The 16,692-nt window shown below is 37.6% G+C and overlaps 1 protein-coding gene across 1 annotated transcript in view; it reads right to left on the minus strand.

Moving 5' to 3' along the window:
* Nucleotides 1-16,236, minus strand: part of LOC105621138 — a 29,521-nt gene extending 13,285 nt beyond the window's left edge. The window contains exons 1-4 of the mRNA XM_012202609.1: nucleotides 16,138-16,236; nucleotides 6,205-7,969; nucleotides 5,854-6,016; nucleotides 5,527-5,724 (exon numbers count right to left, since the gene is read on the minus strand). Coding sequence (XP_012057999.1) covers nucleotides 5,527-5,724; nucleotides 5,854-6,016; nucleotides 6,205-7,969; nucleotides 16,138-16,236 — 2,225 coding nt within the window. The remainder of the gene's footprint in view (nucleotides 1-5,526; nucleotides 5,725-5,853; nucleotides 6,017-6,204; nucleotides 7,970-16,137) is intronic.
* Between the last annotated feature and the right edge of the window lie 456 nt (nucleotides 16,237-16,692).

Genomic DNA, 16,692 nt, shown 5'->3' on the forward strand with positions numbered 1-16,692 from the left:
AAAAATAAAACGTAAACTAACTATAAGTACTATAGTTTAATTAGTTCGTCGTACGTTAGTCCGTTCCGTTCCTTACGTAACTACGTATCGCTACACCACACNCTTCTTCTCTCTCTCTCTTCTCTCTCTCTCTCTCTCTCTCTCTCTCTCTCTCTCTCTCTCTGTCTTTCCTTACGTTGCCCAAATTACATCTTACACATTACATCTGAGTACACGCTTGTGGATATAAATACTTGCAGACATAAGTGTCGCGAAACGTAGCTCAGCATGACGGCGGCAATTCAATGCTAATACAATTCTAAGGTGGACTGATAGTTCATTAAGGAGAGTAACTTACTGGATATTGCGAGATATATATTGGATACTAGAATGCTATTGTCAGATTGATCTTTTCTAAGTACAAGGGAGGTTATTGGAACTGTAAGAATTGTACAGAAAGGCTGAAATTAAAGAAGATAGTAGCAACGTAAGAGAAGAGGAATGATTCTATGGAAGAAGTAGGAGTGAGGCGATTTCAGTAAACTGCCATTCAAAATTCAGAATAGTAGCAATATGTTTCTCGTAAGTACTATGCTAAGTATAAGTGTATGTTGCATTAATATGTGTCATTATTGCGCATCGCGTAATCGCGATTCTCCGCATACATATCTTAAAGCGATGCGTGATCGCAGAATTACGCGAGCTCTTCAAACCGTCTGGCTTCTCAATGCACTTCCCCGGGCTCTTGAATTGAAATAGAAGGTAGGTGTTCAAGAAAATTACGGGTTATCTCGATTCTTAAATGCCACGTTTCGTGAGCAATTCTCTTCATCAGGGCAAGAAACAACCTGTGTGTGATACTCGCTCTGATAAAGTGAACAATGTTCACAAAACATTGGTATTTAATAATAATGATAATCAACACAGAAATGACCCGTAAATCGCCTAACTTCTTTGAAGAGAAATAATATTCGTATATATCTATTAAATATCTATTAAATATCTATTAAAATCGTAATGTGAATACATGCTGAATTTTTAGTGTTTTTGCAACACTAAAGATCCTGCTTGACTGTTTAGAGTCTTTATTTTCTATTTGTGGAATAATTTAAAAAAATTCCTAGAAAATATTAACAAAAGTACACGTGATTTTTTTTCCCATTCCGCAATCCAGCGTAGAACTTAAATAGAGCGTTTACATTGAGATAAGTATCTATATAAGCGCAATAACCTGCCTCATTTCTAAGAGAATGAGATCCATTTGAAAAAGAATGAAGCTCATGATTATAATTGAGTTTCGTTCATGCTAGGAATCGAAGATGAGAAATAACGGTGTCTGTATGGCAAAAAAGGAACGATAATATGAAGGAACATTTTGTGGACACGGTTATGACGAAGGAGAACGAGAGACCGAAGAGAACATGCATCTTAATTATAATATTATTATAATATAACGGCAAGCGTCCAGAAAACTGAAAAAATTGAAATAATTTAAAGTCGCATGTGGACGCAATGATACTCCAAATTATTGATTGATTGACGAAATGCAATACACACATTATCACGTATTGTTAATACATTATCATGTATTGTTAAATTAAATATTGTAATCAGCTTGAAAAGTTGCATGCATGTTCTCTCCTTCACAGTAAATTCGAAAAAGGAAAGGGAAGGGGGAAGAATAACATTGAATCGAATCATCAACTCTCTTCTACGAAACTACGCGTTTACACCTAACAAGCTCTCTATAATGCCACGAATATACGATTAATTAATAGCTGTTTGGTAGCGAGTGTTAAAGGAGTTACCCTTTGTATTACGTATCAGTAGTACGTGTTAAATAGTATCAATGGTTACCATTTAAAAGTGACGGCCGTTGGGATGACTAGGATGAGGACTAGAGTGCATCTACTCGGAATTGAACATCGGAATCGGCTTAGAAAATCACCGATGCCGACAGGACGACAATTTTGGAAGGATTTGGCCAGCACGACCATCGTTATTGGAAAAATACGAAATTAGAAAAATAATCTCTATCACCCACGCCACCAGACGCGCTCGCTTAGTGCCAGATACACCGCTAAGAATTTCGCGTAAACTTCTCCGTACGAAAGATCACTTTAAGCGAGTCCTTGCAGCGTTGTAACCAGGACGCAACGAGGTGACTTGTAAACGGCGAACGGTTTACATGTGTCGACGGGTTACTCTCTCTGTTCGGCACTATGCTTTGACTACATCTCGACTATACTTGAGAGAACTCGGTAATCTTTGCGATTATAATAAGGACGCACTGTAATCTCAAAGAAGTTACCTGATGCCTTGCATCGTGAAATCACATCAAGCTATATTTCTCTCAAAAAAAAAAGAGAGGAATAAATTAACGAGACCAATTGATCCGCGGAGGTTGGAAAACATTTGAGGTAGATTTCCCATCTACATCCGGTTTAAGAAATTGGGCGGGATGGGACAGCAAATAGTTATTAGTTGTATATATTAATATTTTCCTCAAGATAAATTAAAATTTTTCTCTCGAAAATAAGAAAGACGCGTAACATAGCATGATAAATAATAATTACATGAAATCTGTTAAAAGATTTAAACGTATATCTACAAGTCTTAACAAGTTAGAAAACTATTAGACCAGAAAATTGCGCGTAAGAGAATATTCTTACATTAAGTAACAATTAATTGCGATGTAGTTAATCCTTCAAAAACTTAACAAAAAGACTTTATCGAACTATATTCTAACTTTGGAATAAACTTGGAAATGCTCTGTATACTGTATACTGAAAACAATTTTCCACGACATATCATCCCATTTTTTTCTTCATTTAGTCATGCTCTAAGCAAAAGTCACAAGCGCACAACCATTATCAGTCGCTAGATTTTCCAGTTGCAACACCATATCGTTATCATCACTCGGATTCTTCCAATCACTCACTTCTTTCTCTCCCTCTTTCTCTCACTCTTAACAACGTCTGTCTTTAACTCGTGAGTGGTCACGCCATGAACATCACAAAGCACGGCAAATAAAAGATCATTATTTTTTTATTTTTTTCCACGATATAAAATATCTCATCTTATCTCGCAAAACTCACACACTTTCCAATATCTTCAAAAAACCTCGCAATGAATTCATTTTAATTTCTTTTTTTTTTATTCTTTCCTTTTTAACAAGACGCGATCACTCACGCGTTAAGCCTGCGTCCGTGTATTATTATTACTGTATCTCGGTAATCGGCTGCGTGCGGTTATCGGTTTTGCCTAGTCGACATTCAAGGGAGGACCGGCGGATCCCGCTCGCTAGTTAGGGTATGTCAGCTGGTAGTAGTCTCCACCCGCCGAGTCCTCATCGGGGATTTGCAATTGCTTCACCCGTTTTACTAGCGCGCTAGAACACAGAATACTGTCGCTGAATTGTGGCGTCTCCTGTGGCGGATGTGTGCGGGCATGTTCATTTTATTTACTTTACAATCAAGGAAGTAAAAGACCTTGCGACATACATCTCGTAGTGTAAAGTCTTATAGCGAAAAATAAAACACAGACATACACAAGAATCCGGTTGATACATTGCCAAAAATTCATAATATTTTCGTAAAGAGGAAAATTTCTTGCAGCAAATTAGCAGAATTCCTTCTACAAAAACATTATTCAATATCAGCAGTGAATCAATGTACTCTTGTAAGCGACATTTCTTCCCTATAGACTTGTATATATTATTCAATACGACTTGCAGAAGAAAATATTTATACCCATTTTCATCAATGTAGATAATTTTAATCTCGGTTCAACTTACTTATTCATGTTTTTCTAATTCTAAGAATTAGAATAAGATAAAGAGTAAGTTGAACTGAGATTAAAGTTAATTTACTTTTATAGAAATGGATATTAGTCTCTCTCTATACATCTTTTTACGACCACACACATTGAGTCCTGCTGATGGTTATCACCGTTAATGAGGAGCAGAACGAAAAATGGCCTGACGAAACGAGTACATGATGCCACGTCTTGATGAAAGCTTCAAGGGTATGGCTTGAAATCAGATGAGATCGAGGACAGGGATGAGGACGGGAATTCGAGAGCAAATCTAACATATACTTTACAAAGTGTACACTTCTTTTCTCATTCACCGAGAAAGTTATCGAGTAAAAAGGAGCTAGCAACGTGAAAGAGAGTAGGCTGTTATGCGCATATGGCCATGACGTGCTCGAAACTTACACGATTCGCAGTAACGCGATCGTTATTGCATGTGATACCATAAACTGAAATGTTGTATTTCATGCTCCCGATATGAAAAATATTGCTTCCTTTAATTAAGAGATAGATAAAACGAAGCTTTATGTGCAATCTCCCCACGCGATGTGCTTAATAATTTCTGCGACTTCCTTGCGGTTAATATCGTTTCAGAGTGTGGATTAAAATTGTAAAATTGCATATATATCGTATCTACAATAATATATGATGGGATATGAAAAGAATTCTAAAGGGATATTGTGTGACACTCTTCCTCTCCAAGACTTTTGTTAATTAACTCTCGTTATTTAACTGATCGAAAAGATAATCATATTATAGAAAAGAAACAGAAATCTGGAACATATTATAATACAGCGCGCATAAGAAAATTAAAACGTCACGGGATTACCCAAAAGGTTGAGTTTTTTATGATATTGAAAATTCAAATAGTGCAAAAGACGCAATTTTCTCTGATATGAAATATTGGCATTAAGTATAAAAACCATTTAAATATTCTCATCTGCACACATCATTAATTTCTCATAATATATTCCTTTACAGAATTTTTTGTACACAAAAGAAATGATATACAAAAGATTCGAAAGGTCATCCTGATCAAAGTTTAAGAATATGACTTACAACTACAGTGGACACAGACAGCGGATATACATAAATTTAATGGTTGGATGACACATTCTTTGTCTTCTGCGTACAGTATACATACTTTATCGACTAACTATATTATAACATCGACCAGGTACTTTTTCAATCTTCCTACACAGTCTCTAGCTAAGGCCTGCTACAGTTTCTGCACTGTATTACAGTCTCTACTCATAACTCTGCTATAAACGCATCGAAATTAATTAAAATTATGTATTCAAAATTATAATCAATATCACATAACTAAAAAAAATTGAAAAGATTGATGCAAATGTGTGTATACAGATTTGTTCAACACACAAAAACAGAACGATGTTGCAATTAGAATATCTACAAAGTGATACAAAACAAAAAAGCGATACATAAATAGAAATGAGATAATTGTACTTGACTGGATTTTATCTATATATGAAAGAATAATAACATCGAGAAAAAATAACAACATCAACGAGAAAGCAGTATTCCTTTGCCCCGATTAAAGGGGAGGAACATCTTTGTATGATTTACATATCATTTACAAGTACGTCACGCGTTGTAAATTTAACCGCGAGATAATGTTACACTAATCATTCTGAAGAAGCATCATGCATCACGAAGTTTTATGTTTCGACAACAACGCAAACATGAAAGGTAGTGAAAAATGTGAATACACACCCGGATTCGGTGGTGGCCTGATTGTTAATGTTACCGCTGTTGATGGAATTGTTGTTGGCGGAATTGGAATTCACTTCCTCCATATGCGCAGTGTTCAGCAACGAACTCCATTGCCTCATCACTTCTTCGCCCTGAGCTTCCAGCTCGGAAATTATAGTTGCGTCATCCAGTTCGTGCAACGCAGGATTGGAATTTAATCTGAAAGAGAAAGAAAGACAAATAATGATAATTTAATTCTAAAATAGCAGAATAGCAATATGTTTATTTCTCTATTCAAACTAATCTAACGTATCTTGCTTATCAAAAATTATATCACTTAATGCTAACCGCTGTTGTTCCTCGTAAGAGCTTGCGTCGCTGCCGTCGTAATCTAACATTAAATCATCCGACGCAATGGATTCGCAGGGCGATAAAGTATCTACACTGCCTGCTCGATGCAAACGTTGCCCGTGATGAGGACTATTCATTACGCCTTTGATATGCACTCCATCTGTAACACAAATCACATATATTGTCAATATATAAAATATATATTTCAATAAAAAATATCCAATTACAACATATATTTAACAAAAATATATTCATTTCTATTCAGATTATTATTAAAATTCAATAAAAATTTAAAAATTTACACCTAAATGTATTTGAGAAGAATAAGAATAGCAAATCCGTACTCACTCTTAGAATTCGTCTCAATCAGAGTATGGCTATTCTCGGTGATTACTTGACCTCCCATAGCGGATTGTGTTTCGATTCTCGCTCTCGGGTTGTTGTCATCAAAGATCAATCCGGGTTGATCTGCGATTTCATCGTCGAAGAACTCTCTACCCTCGGACAAGCTGAGCGAGTTGGAGGCGTTCGTCGGCGTGCCCGGACCGTCGTCCTCGAGAGTGTTGTCCGAACGTTCGTGCGCGTGTTCCTCATCCCTCTTCGAGGGCTTTCCATCCGACTGCGTAATGCTGGCGGTAGGACTGTCAAATAGGCTGTCAACTGGTGAAGTTTCGTCATCTATTAAAGTGGTTGTTGTAGCAGCGGCAGCAGCGAATGCGGGATCCTCGATGGTGAGCAACACCGAACGTAGAGTGTTCTTCGATGTTGCACCGCTTTTCGTAGCAGCGGTGATTGCTTGCGCGTGCTGAGCAATAATGGAGTTAGTACGCTGATATTCGTCGCTGGAACTTAACGAATATTCATCTGCCATGGCTTCACCGTGTCCATATTCGGGATCGTCCGAACTGGGAGGGCTAAAGTCTGATTTGATGGACGGGACCTTTTCTGTACGCGATCGATCTTTGTAAACCTTCTCCTCACTCAGACAACCCTCGTCATAGCCCTCTGAGGACGTAGTGGACATTGACGCGGTCGAGTCGGTGTATCTATTGTCCTTGTTAACGATTCGTTGATATTGCGTAGCTCGCTCTCGCACAAAGCCAGTATTTAGATTCACCGCAGCAGTTGCGAAAGATTTGGGCAACGGGATCACCGAAATTTCCGTGACAGTGCTGTCGTCGTCACGGACGTCTCTCACGTCAAAGCTTTTGCCGGACACCACCATGCGCAAGTTTCTTGGTCTGCCGACGCCGCGTCTCCTCAAAGAAGCATCATCCATGTAATCCATCGATCTGATTCTATCGTTATCCTCCAGACCGATCGGCTGGCTGCTGACACCCGAATCCTCAGTCACCGAACCTTCTTTCGAACTAGATGAGCCTTTCGACGTAGATATCTTTCTGCTTTGATTTGCTGCAGTCTTGGCGATCTTGGAATTCGAGTCGTTTACGCGTACGGCATATTGAGGTAGCGGCAGATGACTGGTGTGCAGCGTGTACCTACTAATGGGTTCTGGAATGCCTGAGATTCGTTTGTTCGCGTCTGTGTGTTGCATCATCGAATTGCCGCCGTAAGCCATGTTATTCGATTGCGGCGAGCGAGATTTTGCTGGTACCGTCGTGCTGCACAAATGCTGTGGCACATGCGCAACGACTCTGTTTGGTTGTTGCTGTTTGACAAAGTAGTTCTCTTGTTGTTGCTGCTGCTGTTGCTGCGAATATTGCTGCAGCTTCTCCTGATTGTAGTGACTGATGCTGTGACTGCTGCAGATGTCACCAACCTTGTTCGTGAATCTCGCTTGCGGCTGCCGATAGCCGAAGCGATTTGTCCTGACGCCGATACCACTCGAATCTTTTTTTGGCGGTGCCAGCCGTGGTGTCGACCGACCGGACGACGAATTGTGAATCATATTGCTATTATCATCGTCCATCATCCGTCTGCGATCCTGCTCCGGGCCGGCCGACTTTGATCGTGGATGCAGCAGGCTCTTCTCGTTAGTAGTACCGGCGACATAGTTCGTTATCGGCATAGGAATTCCGCTGGTGGGTCGTCGCCTGAAACCGAAGGACATCGCGGTGCCGCGTGTGTGCGACGTGCCGCGCTTCGAAGAGCCCTGAAACGAAGATTCTTCATTAGAAATTTGTCATACAGGATGTCTGTGTGAAAAAACTGAGGGACGCAGAACACAATAAGACGATGATAAACGTAAGAAAAATTGCAAAGATAGAATTAAAATAAATTACATACACACATCATTCTTATCAGAGATTCTTTTAGCTTTTCCAACACGAATTATTTGTTAGAAATAATTTATTACGTCGAAGTTCTCGATGGATTTTCGATCGATCTGTCTCGATCGCTATCGCATTTCTACAGCCGTCACGAACAAAGTTCTTCGTAATCAAGATGTAAGAGCTGGGATTATCAGCAGTGTATCGTTCCTAGTCACGCATTAACGATTATCCGCAGAAGAAGATCAATATCCTACGTAATTCAATTTCGACGAGATTGTGATTAGATTGTGAAGTTTGCCTTCAGCCGATTATGTATTATAAATCTTGGCCATTTTATTCTTAAAACTTATATTTTGCTTTCTACGAATATCTCGGCATTAGATTGCCAAGTGCGCATACATACCGTACGCTCGTGAGGTTTCGGGATCTGTTCGACGAACCTTTTGCTTGGTTCCCGACTGCAACAATATTAATCGATATTCGTGTGCGGATTATATAACGGCGCGGTGCTGATAGCGCATCCCGCCGCGGACGAGGCTCTCCGAAACAATGTGCTCGCGAGCACCGCATTGTCCATGATCGAGATGACTAAGGAACGGCGGAACACCTCTGTGCGACTCGCGAAAGCCGTCTAAGCCGTCTGAGAATCATCGCGTACAGTGGTCCATTTGAACTCCAGAAATAGCGTAACAGCGGCTGGCAGATCGACAAATCTGGGAACCGTATTCGCGCTTTGGGCGCGTTCGCGAAGAGGCTCGAAACCTGACTCGTCGCTTTCAACACAGATGTCTCGTGACAGCCGCAAATCGACCGCGAAATCGTCGTCCTGATGATTACGCATGTGGTACACATCACACGTTATACGGCAAATGCGTCATGTACGCTTATAAAGTAATACAATCTAAATTCGAGCTAAATTGTTAGTCCGCAAACACAATTGAGTAGTAAGCCTTAAATCTTAAGAAACAAATCAATCATAGTCGCATGTGAGAAGAATAATCGACTTGGTCAATTCATTTCTTAAGGCTTAGTACTCTGTTGTGTTTGCGAGATTAAAGATAATGAGTGCTTTTCAGCAAGAGACACAGTAAATTTATCTTGTTGTTTGCCAATGTTAAACAAAGATGATATGATCACAATCTATTTTCTAATTTTACTAGAAACTGACGCACATAATTTGCGATCATTAGCGATGACAGGCAGTATGTCACACTTGCCGGAAAGTATCAAATGTATTTAAAACTTCTTCGATCATATCTATTAATTTCCAAATATCAAGGATCATTTTCAATTCCCAAAATATAAATTGAGTTTAACTATACTGACTTTAACTAAACGATATAAAAACTTGCGATTCAGGAAATCTTGGCAAATGACACTCTGATGTTATCGAAAATAATCCCGCCCGATTGACACTCGCACTGTCATGGCACCCTCGAACAGGTTCTCCGTGAAGAGGATCTGAAGAGAAGGAACACGGACGTCCTGTTCGGAGCATCCCTTACCGCAACACCGATGCCCTTCTCATTCTCCAGCGGGTCGTCTTCGCATCTCGTGCTGCCGTACCGGTATTCCATGACGAATGCTTCCGGGCCAATGTCACACTGCCGGTCGTCGATCGATTTCTCACGGGGATTGACGGTCGTCCACCGTTGTTTTAAATCGCCATGCCCCGAATATATAATATTTTAGCGATGCGAGGAAAGTGTTCTTGCTCTTCTCTCTCGGAAGAGGCGCGAAAGGGATGGTACAGAATTCTCTTCGTGATCCGTCACATCGTAAGGATGGCATACGATGGCGAGGAAACGAGCGACAGCGCACCGACGTCGCCCTCCGTCGTCGTTGTCGTCGTCACCCCCGCGTTTCTCGCTCTTCCTTCGTCTTGCTTGTTACCTCGCGATTTCGGCCTTGTCGTGCTCGGGATGCGAAGGAAAGCGAACACGGGGATCGATCCGGCCATCTGCGCCGGCGTCGCGACGCCGACGTGCTCACGGCGACGCAGCCAGGGGCTTATTTTGCGGATGCGCCCACGTCCCAACTTTTATCCGGTATACAGGATGGTATACAGGTTTCTCGAGAATTGCGAGAGGTGTGTCCGATCCGTTCGACTCATTTTGACCTCGAGATTACTTGTAGATCTGATAGAGACAGACAACTCGAACGAATCCTCTAATTTTCGTTGATCAAGTGTATTCTGATTCGACGAAGCTGAATCTAAGCGGTCTAGAAACGAGTTCGTCCCTCACTTTTTCCATCAGGGTTGAAGACGAATCGATTTCACATCCCTGCCACCGATCGTTCTCATTTATATGGCATAGACGCACTCTGTATATAACTTGGATGATTCAACATGTTCAAACGTATTTGTTAGCGGCATCAGCAGGAGCGGTTCTTCGGAGTTTGCAACACGACAATTGTCTAAAATCGATGAAGCGAAGCTATTTCGTGCAAATAATTCCTATTATTTTAGGGATCTCATTAGAAAGAATCGTGAAAACATCACCTTAGAATGATGCGAATCAATCTAAATCAAGGGACAATATTGATGTAAAATTAGATTTGATTACGTAACATACACAAAAGAAAAACGATTTTATTAAAATATCTAAAAATTTAGTTAGATATGAATATGAAAGTAATTTTGTTAAACTATCAAAATAATTACACACAGAAAAATATATACTGTATGAGCTGGGCATGAATTTGAAATATTATATTTTTATTTGAAAAAATAGTATTTGTAAGACAATTGTATTTTGTATCATTTCAATGCAACACATGTAAATATTTTGTATTTTGTATTTCATGGCAGCATATAAAAGTATTTTGTATTTCAAATACTAAGATTAATAATTAATGTTATTATTTGAATTACAAAGGACTTACAATTTTTTTATTTTAAATATAAAATACATAATATATTTTATGTGTTCCGCTGAAATACAAAATACAAAATATACTTGTATTGCAAAAACTGTATTTTAAATAAAAGTATTTCAAATACATATCCAACCCTGACTGCAAATAACAATTACTTGTTTCAAATATTTCGAAAATTCATATATCTGCAAATCTATCATAAGTTTATTACAGTCATCAAATTTATTCAAAATATATTCTGGAATCTAGTAAGTTTGATACTCGAATCAAAATTATTAAATTAAAACAAATTCGATTAGCTTATTATTATATAAAGTCGCTTCTTCGATCAATTTTATAATATTCTTTAAAAGAAAATAAATTCTTGTTTTAAATACATGATAGCGAGTTTTATAATAAATATTACAAATAAGATTATTGTTGTTTGTTAAAGATAATCATTACTTATCTAAAAAAAAAGAAACAAATTGAGTAATCATTTTTTAGAAAGAGAATAATATTTTTCTGTGTATGTAGGAAATATGACAAGCAAACAATTTTGATATTTTGGCAACTAGATTATCCTACGTAATTATTTTAATAATTCAACAAAATTATGTTGAATTATGTATCTAGCTAAATTTTTAGATACTTTAGCAAAATCATTCTTTCCATATAAGTATACGTTTATAGAAGCTATCAGTTTTACGAATAAATAAATCGGTGAATTAATACAATAAAAATTTCCTAATAAATTCGAAGATTTTATCTTGTTATCATTTCATTTCGAAAATTTTATCTTGTTATCATTTCATTTTCTTCAAATTAGGATTTTTCACAAAAAGATTGATTTTGCTGAAGTATCTAAAAATCTAGCTAGATACAGATCTGAAAATAATTTTGCTGGATCATCAAAATAACTATATATAGTAAAAAGCTTAAACATTGACGATAATACTGAAAAAAGTTTTAATATTCTAGCAAATCGTATATAATTATTTTGATAAAAACAAAATGATTTTCAGATCTGTATCAGCTCACTTTTCAATACTTCAACTATTCTTTTCATGTTGCAATCGATGTTGCTGATAAGATAGTTAAGCCTTTGCGCTTCATGTCGCGATAACGCCGCGGACAAAGGAAATTTCGATAAAGGTAAGAGTTCAGGTGATCGAAATGACTCGAGTGAATTTCCTTGTCCATAACGTTCATCGAAACTCTCGTACATACAACGGTCATATATACACACGCGCGCAATCGTTTCACGAAGGAAAAGAAGAACTTCCGCTTTAAACGTAGACATCTCGGTTGAAATCTTCGATTGAAAACGCCAGCTTTTAACGAGAGGACATTGGGAAAACAATAGCAAGAAGCGGCATTTGATCCGGCGTGTGATTTCGCCGTGCGAATCGGCACGATCGTACGCGAGGAGGCGAAACAACGCGGGAAGACAATGGGGAGAAAAGATGAGAGTTCTCTCTCCGCGATTTCTCCTTCTTCGCACCTGAACCGTGCACGCGCCGCGGCCACAGGTTCTCTCTGACGTTCTCCAGCCTCTCTGGTTTCCGGCGTGGGGCTGCCATGCAATCCGCACGCGTGACGACGAACAATGGAAAGCACGTCGTCGTCGGCCGAAACGAGATCGGTCACGTGAACCGCGACAGCGGTTCCCCGAGTGAGCATAAAAGTTCTCACAAGAAACATATGAGGATTTTGTTAAAAGAATAAACCTCAATGAAATCGTTTGAGAAGCGGAATCGTCCTGATTGTGAAAGCGACGATTAATGAATAAACATCTATTAATGAATAAACATTGGTTGATTCGCATGCGTATAAAAGAATTACAATAAGTTGGGTGCTGAAATTCGCACGATTTAACGGATTCCTAGAGATGCGAAGAGATGCGAACTCTTTATAAGAAAACAACGGTTTTGCTAAAGTATATAAAAATTTAACTAGATGTAAGCCGATATTCATATATAGCCAGATCTTATATTTAACACAGTCTTAAGATATCATGAAACAATCAGAGATTGGTATTCATAGTCAATTCTTATTTTAAGATTCTCTGATTAGTTCATAACATCTTAAGACTGTACTTAAGACGGTCTTATCTATTATCTTAAATATAAGATCTGACTATGATTACTGACTAGAGAACCGTATTAGCATCTTAAGATATTACTTAAAACAGTCTTAAATTGAGAACGAATTATGAATACTGCTCATAGATCAGAAAATAATTTTGTTAGATTATCCAAATAATATAGGACGCTGCAATTGGTTATTCGAAAAAAAAGTAAGATTCTTATTGAATATTAAATCTTTTTGCAACATTGCTTATTATGTTTAAGTTTCCTACATAATTATTTTGATGGCCTAATAAAATTATTTTCATCTATATCTAGTTATAAATTTTTTAATATTTCAACAAAATTGTCCTCTTCGTGCAGCATTTGCCGATTATTTTTAAATATACCTTCGCGAACGATTATATAAGAAACGCGGTTTGCGGGTTATCTTCGTGTCTTCGTGGAAAAAAACGATTTTACTGAAAATATCTAATTCAGCTAGATACAAATCTGAAAATAATTTTGTCAGACGATTAAAATAATTATTTAAGAACCTCGAGCATGATGATTTAACAAAATTATTTTTAGATCTGTATCCAGCTAATCTGTATCCAGCTTAGATGCTTCAGCAAAATCATTCTCTCCGTGTTGATACATCATTAAACGCCAAAGTTTCGTAAATATTGCGGTTCATTTTATCAGAACGAGAAGCAACCTGATACTGATCAGTATCAGGATCAATGAACTGCAATATTCGCGAAACGTCGGCGTTTAATAATATATCAAAACGCAAATCACATAGCTACTTTTAAAAAAAAGTTACCTGTGTAAGCCTCAAAGGTATTATTAATTTATACTCAAATATGTGAAGGCTATTTTCTATAAGACTATATTTATCTACTCCATCGACTGCATCGACACTGGACAGGATGAAGTGCAAGTCTAGGCAACGTAATCGCTTTTAATTTATGACGTTTCATCGTATCATGTCCGTTCGAAGATAATTAATTCGTCGCGATTCGTGCATGAGAAAGTTAATGCGAGCCGCGAAAGTGGAAATCGATATACCTTACAGGATACAACGGGATACGTTCGATAGTCGAATTATTCTTAGTTTCATCGTTAAAGGAGGCATTCGAGCATGCGAGTGATTACGCGGCGCTTATCTGCAAATCATTTATGAAAGCGTAGACTTCAATCGCGAATTATAAAAAAAAAGGATCGACGATAATAATTGTAATATTTGCGTTGAAATTGCACGCTCGAGCATTTAGATCGTGTAAAATGAAACTGATGTGCGGTACAATGTCGAAAGATAGCGAAAATTATCGTTATTCAACGCAATGTTCATTCATGTTGCAGTGAAATTCGAACGCAATATTCGGTCACGCGTCGCTGGCTATCATTTTTACAGAAAGGAACTGAACAGGTTGCAAGGTGGTTTGACGACACGGACACGGATGCGCGCGAATGATCTATTCATGGATGAAGCGCGATCCCGTTGCGGGTGGAATCGCATTTGAGAAAGGGCGTTGAACCTCGACGTGGCCTTCAGCCTAGCCGTCCGCGCGATCAGCTGGTTTTTCCGCTATACGTATACATGCTGAGTGTACGTGATACTTGGCACAGCACATTCATATATGCATATATACATAAGCGATATCCCTCGTGGATTGCGTAAATGCAATAAAGGCGGAAGCCAGGGACACACTCATGTTGATGATGAACTTCAAGTTCAACATCTATCGGTATTGATGTTATTGATTTCGTTTGACAGAAAGAAACAGCTTTGCAACTGTTGTGAGATTCTTTACTACGACTGAGATTTATCCTTAGTTTTTCACTGGATCTAAATGTACCTAATCAGCCAAGTCTGCTTGAACAGGTTTTTCAAAGCGTTTACTGACAAATTTTGTGAGTAGGAAAGTTTCAAAAGAATATCTATTGTATAAAATGCCTTGACAACAGAATGTCACAAAAAATATAACAAAATTTATTTATATTATAATTTGACAGCATTCGAGACAAAAATTGAAAAAGTTTGTTGCAGATTGGCAGTAGAAATCGAGCAAGATCTATATTCGACAAATTTTGCCTCGATCTTTACTGTCAATCTGCTATTAAGTTATGTATTCAGATTAGCTCTAAACCTGAGCTTAATGCAAACATAGATGGTACTGTTGCACTTTTCTCATTGAATTTGCTGCTAATCTGCTGGACAATTTGTTTATTCTGTGAATATAAATCAATCATATTAAATAGAATTGTTACAAATTCCTAAAATTCCATAATTTTTCCCTGACTTCTAGATAAAATTCCAGTTTTTCCCTGTTTTCAATAATCTTTTAAATCTTTTTGTATTTTCATCTTGATTCAGAAACCGTCAAATATTTTGTTGAAAGAGCAATTTAATATAGTAATGTAAATTACTATATTAATGTTGCTGACAATGCTTGCGTTGAATTGTTAAATTGATAATATTCCAAAATTACGTATGATATGTCCATATTAATATCCTTTAAAGTCAAGAATTTTAATTTTGCAGAATTTCTCTGATTTCCTTGATTTATGGCAAATTTCCCTGATTAAAGAATCTTACAGTTGCAAAACTGCTTTTTCTGCTGCACGCACTCTCTAAATTCTTTGGAGTGGAATTTCATTGTAAATATTTCACTTTATTATAAAGAAATATAAATTTTAAACAACTTGTATACTCTCTAAATTCTTCTGAAATGATATCTCATTCTAAAGAATGAAAATTAAGTCAGTTTTAAAGAAGAGTGTTCAATCTTTAAGAATAAGGTTTTATCGCTCTACAGGATGTTTTCTTAAATCATATAGCGCTATCCTGATTAAAAATTGAGTCGAAAAGTCTTCTTCTTCTTCTTCTTCATTTTGCAATTTTCGTGATAGTTAATGATTGAGCAGCCGAATATGCGCTTATTCGGCAATATTTAGAAATTAATATTTCGTCAACCATTGGAAAAATTGCAAAATTGTAAAGGACTTTTCGATTCAATTTTAAATTAGAAATAACGCTGTATGATATGTCCTATTTAAAAAGCGTCCTGTATAGCGACAACATCGCATAGATGTTGAGACGGTGAGAAGCTCACCTGTTTCTGGGCCTTGTCCATGATACGGTACGAGGGTGAATTGTGATGACCGGATGCTGCGACGACGGCGCCCGCCTTACGAGACACGCATTGCCCCATATAGATCCGCCAACCTTGTTGTCCCAACACCAAATGCTGTTCACAAAAGAGAGTATACATTAATAAAAATATGAGTAAGTTTACTCTGTAAATACGCGTTCGTGCGCTTACGCTAATTGTTAAAGCCATTTAGAGGAGAGCACGTAAAGTTGAAGAAACCAAGATACCTCCGTGTAAATTAGTAGATAGACAAGAGTTTTTCCCTTAACACACGTTATTATACGCCCGTATACCATCGATAACGATACATATAGCAGAAAGAGTTAAACTATGCGTATAACAGTTCTCATCCTGATTGCACATCTGCCTCCCCATTCGCTTTCATTAACATTTCAGCTCGCAGTTGATCGATGGAGAATCTTCATTCGATAGAAGCGAAAATCATTAAGCGAAAAGAAAGTATAAATAGCGGAAGAATATATATATATATATATATATATATATATATATATATAT

This window comes from Atta cephalotes, assembly GCF_000143395.1.
Source record: "Atta cephalotes unplaced genomic scaffold scaffold00032, whole genome shotgun sequence".
NCBI lineage: Eukaryota > Metazoa > Arthropoda > Insecta > Hymenoptera > Formicidae > Atta > Atta cephalotes.